The sequence below is a fragment of the Meles meles genome, chromosome X, assembly GCF_922984935.1.
Source record: "Meles meles chromosome X, mMelMel3.1 paternal haplotype, whole genome shotgun sequence".
Taxonomy (NCBI): Eukaryota; Metazoa; Chordata; class Mammalia; order Carnivora; family Mustelidae; genus Meles; species Meles meles.
In genome coordinates, this window is record NC_060087.1 from 126,442,161 (window position 1) to 126,454,896 (window position 12,736).

Genomic DNA, 12,736 nt, shown 5'->3' on the forward strand with positions numbered 1-12,736 from the left:
TTAACCAACTGAGCCACCCAGGTGCCCCTGTAAATGTTTTAAATCTGTTCCATCCAATGGAATTTTCTGCAGTGTTGGAAATGGTCTCTACTGGTGCTGTTCACTACAGTAGACACTAAGCTATGTGTGGCAATTGAGCATCTGAAATGTGGCGAGTGTAACTGGAAGACTGATTTTTAATTTAATTGTAATTACTTTAAATATAGTCACAGATGACCAGTGGCTGCTATGGTAGACAGAATAGTTTTAGACAAGGGCAATAGTACTGGAAAGATACCTGAATAAGTGAGAACAGTACCTCACTCAGCTATAACAAGGTTCTCTTAACTGACTAAAGGACTTAACATTTTCAGTGTAATATACAGTATGAAGCTAATGTTAATTACATCCAAGTCATACAAACATAAAACTTCAGACAAGAATGAAAACAGAAGCAGTGGGCCTTCTTGGTAAAGAAGGTATCACCTCCAATACGAGTTTTGATTTTCATCCTTGATGGACTGACTCCCTCCCCCCACAAGCAGATAATGTTAAATTGGTATTAGCTATCAAGTAAAGAGAAGGGAGAAATGGGGTGGGGAGTCCCATTATTCCCATTCTTCATAATTTGGGGGGCTTTATAAAACTAATTCCTGTACCAATTCCTGTAACTTTAACTCAAAATCAAGCCTTTCTGTTGGTGAAGTAATAGGAAAACGACCCATTAAAGTCTCGGGGCATGCACCCTTACGAAATCTAGTATATTCTAAAACATCGTGGTTGGTATTAAACTAGAGTTTTCAAAAGCTGCTGTAGAAAGTAATCATGATTTAAATACAGCTGAGGAAAAATAAGGGAAAATGATGGGAAGAAAATATTAATTCCCCCCAAACCAACATCTATAGAAATATATACACATATTTAACTTAGAAATAATAATTTAGCCATGCTGGGTATAGCAGAACACTTGGATTCCATTATAGTCCACCTTGATCTTATAAGGAGACTTCTTTTTTTAGCATAGCTTTTCTTTTGTTCTTTTAAGCATAATTGCAGAAGATTGATGTGTCTGTTTATGTAGTTTCTGTATAAATGTTTTCTAGGGCCCTGGCTTACCAGATTATTTTTCTTAAGAGCAGCTAATTAATATTTGACTAATAAGTTTTAATTTTATATTTGAAGAAGTTTAAGGGTTTTTAAAAATCCTTTCACTTCAAGCCTTTCAAGATGTTTACCAAGACATTTGCATTGGATCGATTGTTTATAGTTCTAGCTCTTACTTTTTGGTCTCATGCATTTTCAGTTGATTTTTGTATATGGTCTGAGATAAGGATCAAACATTTATTTTTTTGCACATGGATATGCAGTTGTCCCTGGCACCATTTGATAAAAACACTATTCTTTTTCACATTGAATTGTGTTGGCTTCTTTGTTCACAAAGGATTTATTTCTACATACCCTAAGCTGTTTCTCCAGGTCAGAGCCTTTGTTCCTTACCTCCCCACCCCCTAGGCCTGGTGGGCCTCCGGTATCCACCACTCCCTTTTGTGTGGCTAATTCTTCCCCAGCCTTCAATGTTTGATAAGGAAACTCACCTTCACTTTGTCTTCCTTGATAAATGCAACATACATACCCCTCACACACATACAGTCTTTTCTCTAAGGACAGAATAGGAACCCCTTAGGCAGTGGTTCATTTAATAACTACTCACTGAGTTCTTAGTGGTCACTCTGAAGTCCAACAGTAAATAAAATAAGACCTTAGGAAACTTACTGTTAGTGGAGAGATGGTAATAATAATACAGTGGGGTAAGTTTATAGTAGGGATAAGCACAGGATGTGCTATAAGAATGCAGAGGACGGAATTTAACCTAGTCTGGGTTTTCCCATAGGTGGTGACATCTGAACTGAAACCTAAAGACTAGAGGTATCTAGATGAAAAGAGGGGAAAGACAATGGGAAAGAAGGAACGGCATTTAGGGAGAGAGGCCCAAGTAGTTTAGTACTGCTGGATCCCTGCCTCCAGGGATGTGAAAGAAGAAGCCTGGAGAGGTGAGGGGTGGGGCCAGGTCATGAAGGGCCTTTTATAGCCAGAAAAGTAGCTTGGCCATAATCCCACAGGCAGGGAGAAACCAAGGAAGGAGAGAAACTGTACAGAACAAATTTGAGTAAGAAGCTTAAATCTCTCAAGCCATTTTAAAATGAATTAAGATATAAAGCCTCTTGGGTTTCTTTATGTTTTATCCTTCTCCTCTAATTGTCAAAACAAAAACAAAACCTCCTTTCCTGAACCTATTAAAAACTTAATTTTATAGAATTACGGACAGCATGCTGCTTAAAGAATTCTTGATAATTAGTTAGCTATTACTTTAGTTATGTCATTTTATAGAATTACGGACGGCATGCTGCTTAAAGAATTCTTGATAATTAGTTAGCTGTTACTTTTGTTATGTCTTTCTGCAGATTACTAGCAATTGCGTCATCAGATTTAGAAGATTTAAACCTCTACTTTGTATTACTGTTTTTTCCTCCAAGTGCCTATGAGATTGAGAATTTAATTAAACTCTGGTAATTTGACATTTTAGTGGCATTAGCAGCATATTGTTGTTAAGGAAAATTCAGTGTGCTTGTATATTCCTAAATTTGAGATTATATTTAGTCACTTACTGTGGTATTCTCCTAAAATTTTATCAAGGAGAGGAAGATAAGTTATAACAGATCTATACTGGTTGGCATGTGGCGCATGGAACAAATTTCTTTGTTTTCAATAATCCTAGCCTAAAGTGCACCTCCAGGTTTGTACTCAACACCTGCATTGTAATTTTCAATTATTTAGCCCTCTCACTCTTTCATTAGATGCTGAACTCTGGAGCATTTTTTCATGTTTTGTTTTAACTAATCCATATTCCCAGGGCCTTACACATAGTAGGTGGCCAGAAACAGATGTGATCCATGAATGAGTCATCCTCACAAACTAACAAACTTTCATTTGAAGCTCCATTTTTTTCTTAAACAGGAATGTTGGTATCTCTATAAAATTTAAATAAAAACATGATCTTTAAGCTTAGAAGTTAACCGGTGTTTTTCTTACAGGCATTTGTAAAGGATGTTCATGAAGATTCAATAACAGTTGCATTTGAAAACAAGTAAGTGTCTTGATATATTTTTAATGTTCAGGTTCTGTATTATTTTATACTAATTATTTTTACTAGTTGAAAAAAATTCAAGTCTAGTTTGAGTGTTTTTCAGGAATGGATCTTCATGTTACTGACAAGGAAGTTCCTGAACAACTAAGTATTAAAACCAATGGAATGACTCTTCCCGCTAATGACCTTAGAGATCCCTTTCATTTAACCTTGATCCCTACATCCCAATCCCCTTGAATGTAAAGAAAAAGCCAGATTCTTCTGTATTAATAACTGAGAGTTTGGATAGAAATATTTGTAGTTGTTACAAGATGAAAATGGATTCATGGGTATTGGTAGAATTAATGTGGGTTTTATAACGTTAAATCTAAACTTGATGGTTTTAGTTGTCTAGTACATTTTATCAGGAGTAATCATATTTACTTATTGGCTTATTTTATATCTGCTTCATGTATTTATAATCAGTAATAGCAGTAAACAGTCTTTTGTGCTGGAAGAGTAAATAGAAATACTTGTAGGCCTAGGAACATTAGCTATATGAAGACATCAGTGGTATAGATGTTAGTATTTTATCAGGAGAGACAAATCTGTTGACTCAATTTTTTGAATGCTAATAAAGGCTATTTTCAGAGTAGCCATTCAAGATGCTAAAGTACATATGAACTCCTTAGCCAAAGTGTCGATGTCATGATGTTAGTATTATATTGAACTCTGAAGAATGGTCAACAATTATGTTTTGGATTTTGTGTACCAAGAGAATTGATGGTATCCCAAAAGCAGGTTGCAAATCTATAGAGAAAAGAAATGGCTTAGTAGTTGTGTAGGGCTGGAGGGGGGGTGGGGAGTCATAACTAAGGGCATGGGATTGCCTTTTGAGGTGATGAAAATGTTCTAAAATTGACTGGTAATGGTTGCACCTATCTGTTAATATACTTAAAACCATTGAATTATACATAGTCAAGTGGTTGGATTATATGGTACATGAGTTGTATCAGTAAATTTGTTGAAATAGAGTATCTGGCCCAGGCATACTATAATTTGACTGTTAGCAGATTCTTTTAGCTACCAAGAGGACAAAGTAGTATACTCTTGGATGCCTGCAACACATTTAGGGAACAGAGATAAAAGGATTTAGAATATCCAACCCTGTTCCCAGCTCTAGACTAATCTCAGTCCAGGATACAAGTATGAATAATAGAATAACTTTTTCTGAATGCATAGAGCCAAAGTTTCCAGAATTTGCCTCTGCTGGTTGAAGTATTCATGGATTTGCATGGTTACGTACTAGATAGCAACATCACACTTTCAACAGAAGAATCTTTGATAACTTGAGAGTAATTTTTTCCTTTGTAATTTACTCTTACCTGCTTGCTCTTATCACTAGATAAACACTATTTCCCATATAGGAAGAGTTATCTTTATTTGCCACTCTTTTAATTTCTCCTGTAGTCTTTAATCTAAAGTGTTAAGCAAACACTCATTTCCTCCATGCATTTAAGAATGTGTCTGCTTAATACACTGACTTACAAGATTAGTTCTCTTTTGTTTTCAGTCAGATTTCTGCTATAAACCTAAAATTATTCTCCATTTGGACCTCCTAATTCTCTTCTGTTCTGTAGCTACATAAAACTTTTTCTTCAAGATGTCATCCTGGGAATTTGAAACAAATGAACTGTTTTCCTTATGTTCATGCAGTATATTTGAGATTCAATACTGGATTTGAGCACATCACTAGTGTATGATAGGTCTCTACCAAAGTTGTCTCTGCCCTTCCTTGGGTGTTTCCTTTTTGTTTTCCTGTTAAAAAAAAAAAAAAAAACTTTTCTAGAATTTCAGACTGTATTTACCCTTTCCTTTCAGTCATAAAGCAATTCCTATTACTGTAACACCAGCTTATTTTAGATGCTATGTTTTTACCTCCCATATTTCACATTTTTGAGGAAAGAATTTGTATTTTCATCTCTGTACACTTAAGACTTAAAATAATTCTTCCTTTGGAACCCAGAAAATTATATTATGTATTATTATGTTTTTCTAGTCACCTTTAGCAATGAATTTGTGACTTGTTGAAAGTTATTTTCAGTAAATATAAAAAGGCTTTTCTGAAGTAAAGACAGTGTTTTCTAAAGCTTCATAGTTTTCAAATTGTGTAATTCAGAGAAAGGGTTCAGTCTAATATAAACTTAATCAGATTTCCACAGATTCTGACTTTATTACCTACCCTCCTACCTTATATATGGCTCTTCTTAAAAAAAAAAAATTAGGGGCTTCTGGATGGCTCGGTGTCCTGAGATTGAGCCCCAAGTCAGGCTCTGTATCAGTGGGGAATCTGCTTAAGAATCTTTTCCCTCTTCCTCCCTCTCTGTTCATCCCTCCTTCTCGTACCCCCTCATGTTTGCTCTCAAATAAGTAAAATATTTCTTTAAAAAAATTAGCACTTAGTAGGATTTTACTAAAGAAAGCTCTTTGGGAAAAAACCCAGAAGTTACTGCTTCAGCAGTTGAATCTGCCAGTGTTTTTGCAAAGTTTGTCTTTTAATATTTTATATCATTTTGCACATAAAAGAATAATTTGGTGTTTTTCAAAATTGTTCCATATCGTTTTAAATTTAAAAACATAGGCAACTTACCAAACTCCTGTAGGCTGTCTCCATCGGGTTTCTGTGGTTTAGCAGACCCCACCAGGGCATGCTGATCAGCAGCCAGCTACTCATGGCAAGAATTGACCACCTCGTGGGATCTTAAATTTAAAGGGGGAAAAGTGAGTTGTGAATTCCTGATGTGCTGGCTGCCCCATTTTGCTTGGGAATTAGAGGGCATTTAGGACCAGTTTCTGTGGTCCTTAGAATGTGGTTCAGATTCCTTTACAAGTAGAAGTATAGTGATGATGTTACTAACACTTACTGATACTAACATTTAATTTAAGCATCAAGGAAATTGCTGTTGTGGCCTTGCATTTAGTACTCTTAGAGATTGAAATTACTGAAAGAAAGACTTATTTGGAAAATTGTAATGTTGATCTGTTGTGTTTAGAGGAATATTCCAAATAGAACTATGAGGCTGCTATGCTGCATGCAGACTTTGTTGAAATGTTTCTACATTGCCATTTTGCCCCACTCAGCAAAACACTGACTGTTTTCAAAGCATTTGTTTCTTTAAACTGGAAAAACAGAAGGTCACACTTAACCAAGAGTTGATGGCAGTGTGGTCACTGTTTCCATCAAACCAGAAAGCATGTTAATTATGTGTTTGCTTATTTGCAGCTGGCAGCCAGAGAGGCAGATTCCCTTTCATGATGTGCGATTCCCACCACCTGTAGGTTATAATAAAGATATAAATGAAAGTGATGAAGTTGAGGTAAGTTTCCCCTGCCCTCAAGTTACTAAGCACTGAAGGAGGGAGCATTTAATTTGACTGTGCCTTTTGTACCTGTTGTCTTTAACACTGCTTAAACTACCTTGAAAATTATAGCCGTGATGGACGTGTTCTTTTGATTGAGCCATCTTAATAATGATCTGATATACTACATAATGCTTAAATGGGGCTGCCTGAGCAGCACTGAGGGTGCATCTTTGGAAGTCACTGCTAATTTCCTTTGCCGGCTAGGAAATTCCTTTTGCCCTTTCCTTCAATCTCTCAATCTTTATCTGAATAATGCATTGTTAGCTTACAAGTTTGTCTTCATTTTAAGCAAAATGGATTAGGAGACTTAGTCTTACAAAGAAAAAGAAATCATGCCTTGTAATAGAGTAGCATTCTAGAATTTCTTTGGCAACGAATCCTTCTGGTGTATTATTAAAAACCCATCTATGTGTTTTAACACAAACACATATAGGGAAAACCTCTTTTCACTGGGCATGCTGTGAACCACCTGCCCATTTGCCATTGATGTCTTTGACCAAAATGTGTTGTAGAGATAAAACACAGTAACAAAAACATTGTGTTCATAATTTCTCTAGCTACTGAAAACTGTTTTGGGACTTAAAGCACTTGGAGTCTGCTTTATGTTGCAGTTGGTCTGTGTAGTACCCTCTCCTTTCTCCCCTTTCTCACCATTTTAAGTTGCTTCTCTTCTTTCTCCACAATGTCTTGTTAATAGTTGCAATGTCATGAATATTTGCGGTATGAAGGAAGCAGCTAAGCAGACATTTATATACAGATAGGGCAAAGCTCACTAAGTCCTTGAATTCTTATTTCCTGTGCTAGAGGACAGATGGTACAGTGAACCAGAAGAGTCCCCTGCCTTTGATGAGGTCACATTCTTGTCAGGGTATCTAACATTATGGCAGATGGAAGAAAAAAGTAAGAGGATGGAAGGTGATTAGGGGCTTGAGTACTATTCTAGAGAAACAACTCAGGGAAGGTCTCTGAATGTCCATCCAGGCCTGTGTTCTTCTGTCTTCTAAAGTAGAGTAGAATAAACTACTATGTAATTACCAGAAATGTACTCAGTACCTACTAGGTATAAGGGACTGGGCTTGATGTTGTGAGGGATCCTCCTAGGAAACAAAAACATTGTCTACACTTGAGGACCATTAGTTGTCCACTACCCCAGGAGACTGCAGGCTTCCTGAAGGCAAGGACATTTGGTCTGTCTATGTCAGAAACGCTCTAGTAATGTTGAGGTGGACAGTGGAGACGTTTTTTTCAACTGAGTCACATGACAGGTGGTGATCAATGAGATGCTGTTGCTAGAGTGGTCTTACTATATTGCCTCACAGTGATGCATAACTGAGGTTATTGCTCTAGCTAGAGAGTTGAAAGGCCTGGGTGGTAGCAAGAGGGAAAGGTAGGTTAAATTAAGTTGTATTAGTCACTGTATTGTATAACCATTAACTTAGGACTTAGGTTGTAAAAAGGGACACAAGACACTGGGTCTTCTGATATGTCTGTATCAGGAATGCTCATAATCGTGATGGATTAAGGGAACTTTCCCCCCAACTTTGTCACATGATATGTTGGGGACCAATGAGGTCCTATTGCTAGGACGACCTCACTGTATTACATAACAATTAACTGAAGTTATTTCTCTGGCTAGAGCAGAATTGAGAATAAGTGATAGGGCAAGAGAGAAAGGTAGGTTAAGCTATGTTTAGTCAGTATGTAACTTCAATTGTGAAGGGGAGACAAGAATTGGAACCTTGAGTTACTCATCAGCCTTGGGCTCTGAGTTTTCTGTCCTCTCCTCCCTGCTTTCTGTTTTTGAGTATTTCTGTCTGTCTCTCCATATATACTATGCCATCTCTTTTCCCATTATCCTTTATTTGCTGGTGTCTTCACAAAAGGTTCCATGCTGCACGTTGTAAGTGAACTTTAACGTGATCGCCAAAGAGATCAGTTAGAAGAAATGATCCAGTGTGCAAGAGAAGGAAGGTTGTATCCAGAGGATTGCCAGCCTAGAGTTGTCCATTTTAGTGGAGTGAGAAAGGGAACAGGAGACCAGGGAGTGACCAAGAATTTGTTCATTTAGGCACCAGGAGACATGAATGCCAGGGTGGCATCCTTAGTGGGTTTGAGTGGTCAGAGGCCCTCACCCATTTAGTGACCAGGCAGTAGGCCAGGTCAATAACTTCCAATCAGTTATTTACCTACCAGAGTAAAACAAAAACAAGTTTATACAGTTTTAGATATATTTTCATAGTTGACAGAGTATCTAAGGCAAGTATGCCTAGGTTTATGAGCAATCTGCTTTTCTCGAGCATTCATATGCAGAGGACTGATTGTTATTGATCTGAAACAAAACAGGAAGGTGCTTTGTTCAGGGCTCTCCCAGGTAATCAAGTAGTTTCTGATTATGTATCTGTAGTGTTGCAGTCTGCTTTAAGGCATACAGCATATGGGTTTGAAACACACCTGGCTCATTTTAAGAATTTTCTTCAATGTCTGATAATCTATAGATTTTTGAATGATGCTAATTATGAAATAATCTATGTTGTAATTTTTGTGTAGGTTTATTCCAGAGCAAATGAAAAAGAGCCTTGCTGTTGGTGGTTAGCTAAAGTGAGGATGATAAAGGGTGAGGTAGGAAACTGCATATTTAAAAATTTTTGTACTGTTTGCCTTTTCTAAACTCAGGTATTACATTTCAGTGTGGATTTCTATTTTAAATTAATATCTGACTTGAGTCATTAAAATGTTTTCTCTACATGTTCAGTATCTTTTGTGTATTTTAGTTAATTGATCAAATAGAGTTTTTTCTTCCCTCTAGAGAACTTAAAAATAACTGTATAGGTATAGCTTATTGTTCTTAATTTAAAAACTATGACCAGGAATGACTTTTATCTATTTCTGTCAGTTTTATGTGATAGAATATGCAGCATGTGATGCTACATACAATGAAATTGTCACAATTGAACGTCTACGATCGGTTAATCCCAACAAACCTGCCACGAAAGATACTTTCCATAAAATCAAACTGGACGTGCCAGAAGACTTACGACAAATGTAAGTTAATATTGCAAGAAGTGCTGAGAACTTACAGGTGATATGCAGTTAATTTAAAAGAATATAAAATTTTAAAATAATACCAATTTTTAAATTCAATGAACTTTGGCGAAAAATGGTTTGCAAAAGTAGTGCAGAAATAAACTTTGTTCATAGAATTTTGAAAATTTTAAAAATGATCAGTGTAGATCTTAATATTCTCAGACGAATATGTAATGAGTAGAGTAAAGAAGCTTCCAAAGGTTGTCTCAATCTTATAATCCTTGGGCTGGAGTTATGCTTAAAGACCTTTTTAGGTGAGAGATTCCTTTTTGAAGATTTCATCAGGGAGGTGTAATGAGTTTGATTTGGATGTGTCACACTTTTGATAAACATTAACTTGAAATTCAAAGTACATAGAAATCCTGCTTTTTCAAGTGATTTCATATGTGTGTAAATTTTTGTGCTTTCTGATTCATATACATTTCCTTCTTTCCCTTAAATTGGTCAGCCGTTTTTCTATAGAAAAGAAACAGCAGAATAAAACTGGGTAACATGTAGCTATCCCCAAAAGTTTTCAACAGTTAAGAAAATTACTAATCATATGTAACTGAAATAAGGAATCTTCAGAGGAGAGTGTCCTAAATAATGCCACCTTTGGTAGTCTAGGAACACTAGCAATCCCTTAAAAGCATAACTAGTTTTTTCATTTCTCTGTAATCTCAGATGTTTGATTTGGCTGAGTATAACAGAGGTGGACAGCAAAGGAAACTTTCTCTGTAATCAAATACTTGAGTGGGCTAAAAGTATTTCAGGGATGTCCAGCAAAGGAACTAAACTTTTAAACAGATACAACATTTTGTGTGTATCATGTTTAGTATGAATTCATAGTTCTACTAAGTATAAGTCTCTGCATAGACTTAATGCCAGTAGTTCGCAATCATTCATCTTAATTTCACAGTGGATATTCTTTTTATTTCTAGGTGTGCCAAAGAATCGGCACATAAGGACTTTAAAAAGGCAGTTGGTGCCTTTTCTGTAACTTACGATCCAGAGAATTATCAGCTTGTCATTTTGGTGAGTGTTTTTGACCTGTCTCTTTTGATGTACTTCATTTGGAGTATTTAGTTTGATAATAATAGTGTTAATTTAAATATCCTTAGTCTATCAATGAAGTCACCTCGAAACGAGCACACATGTTAATTGACATGCACTTTCGGAGTCTGCGCACTAAGCTGTCTCTGATACTGAGAAATGAAGAAGCCAGTAAGCAGCTAGAGGTATGTGGCTTTCCCTAGTGCTGCTTGTAAGGCTATCTAGAAATGGTAACTGTGGAGTTTCAAAACTTGAATATGGGCAAGTTGTCCTTTATTTACTGTGTCTTAGCAATTCCTTATTTTTATATTCCTTATTTTTATATTTATATTTTATATTTTATATACAGTGCCTAATCATACTAAAGGTTTTCATGCCTGAGGTTTCAGAATTAAGCAGCAGTTGATATATATTAAGGAACTTCTGGGCAACTCACTTTTTCTAGAAGTTCATCAAAGCTGTTAATTAAATGAGGCAATGCTTCTTCCATATAACATGTTATCATTTAAGTACTAGAGAGTATTTAAATATCTAATCATATTCCTTTCATTATATATGTTTATCTCTGTTTAAAGGGGTATAGAACTTCTTCATTCTAATTGGTTGTCACTCTTTAAAACTCCTGTCTTCAGATTCCTGCCAGAGGCTATTTCCCTAACTTACTATTTCGTCTCGTCAGGTGCATTTTATCTACTTTTATTAATCTTCCAGTAATTTCCACCACCGTACATTTATTTTCATTGATAACTGTCTAGTATTTCCATCCATAACCATAGAAACTAAATGGATTTTAATGTCCCAATTCAAGTGTATTACTGTCAGATTCCAGAGTTCTTCATCATTATTCATTTCATAGAGGGAAAACACCATGCATTTGAAATAATAAAGAAAAAAAAAAGTTCCAAATTGCATATTAAGGGAGAAGGTAGTCAAGGCTATAGTCTCGTAAAACCCTATGAAACTTGCCACCTTCCCACTTGATGTGTGATTGCTGAACTCTCAGCAAGAGAGAAGACACTCATATCTCCTTTTGTTACTGTTTTCCTTGTGGCCATGGAGGTCTGATTAATTGGTTTTTACTCTCATTCTTTCTTGATGTCTCTATGTTCACATATTTGTGGTTTCTTTAGCAATTCTTTCATAACTTTAGACCAGAACAGCCTCCTTACTGTCATTGTGAGTATTATGGAAAATATACTCATGCCTCTTCTTAAACATCTAATTCTTCTTAAATGATCTGTTATGGTACCTTTGGTTTACCATTTATCAGTGAATTATCCGTGAAAAGAGTAAACCAGGCGAATGAACCAGGATTCAAAAAACAAGACTTCTTGAAAAGTCCTAGGAATATTTCATACATTTTGTTACTCTTAATCTACAGAATGGCTATTAGACTTTTTAAAATTGCTTACAGTAGTTAACACTCATACATTCCAATTAGTAGGTATGTTGAAGACTGAGAAACTAGTGTGCATGCCTATCTCTCCTCACTACTAATATTAAAGAGATCCACATATTCAAATAAGAAATTTCCATTTTCAACATGAGCCACTAATATGTTTGGTTTTCATTTATGGCATGCTAGAACTAAACATGAAATTTTGATAATGCTGTTTAAAGAGAGAGCAATTATCCACAAGTTCGGGGTGTTGACTGTAACATATTTCAGTCATTACTGAATATTTGAAAGAATCCATCATACTTGTGGATCCAGATCACAAGGTCTTACAGACTCTCATATTAGGTTCCAGGTGCATATGCAAGATAAATTGTAAGTCTTTGGCATTCTGTAATCATTTGATTTCATGACTGCACCAACAATTTTTATGATTCCATTCCTCAGGTTGGGCAGTGGGGGAAGGAAAGTATTTTAATATCACCACTTCGCCAGAGGGATGGATATCTAGACCACAATATCTAATGATAAGTTAAATAAATGGAGCAGTTTCCAGGAAGAAAACTGAAAAAAAATGTCTATGTACTGATATTCTTTAATAAAAATGAAGTGAGGGGCGCCTGGGTGGCTCAGTGGTTAAAGCCTCTGCCTTCGGCTCAGGTCATGATCCCGGGATCCTGGGATGGAGCCCCGCATGCG

General features: G+C 36.1%; 1 protein-coding gene across 12 annotated transcripts in view; it reads left to right on the plus strand.

Moving 5' to 3' along the window:
- Positions 1-12,736, plus strand: part of FMR1 (FMRP translational regulator 1) — a 38,077-nt gene that overhangs the window by 6,624 nt on the left and 18,717 nt on the right. For all 12 annotated transcript variants that reach the window (XM_045995332.1, XM_045995336.1, XM_045995335.1 and 9 more), the window contains exons 2-7: positions 3,072-3,124; positions 6,387-6,480; positions 9,073-9,144; positions 9,419-9,567; positions 10,530-10,623; positions 10,710-10,826. In XM_045995332.1, coding sequence (XP_045851288.1) covers positions 3,072-3,124; positions 6,387-6,480; positions 9,073-9,144; positions 9,419-9,567; positions 10,530-10,623; positions 10,710-10,826 — 579 coding nt within the window. The remainder of the gene's footprint in view (positions 1-3,071; positions 3,125-6,386; positions 6,481-9,072; positions 9,145-9,418; positions 9,568-10,529; positions 10,624-10,709; positions 10,827-12,736) is intronic.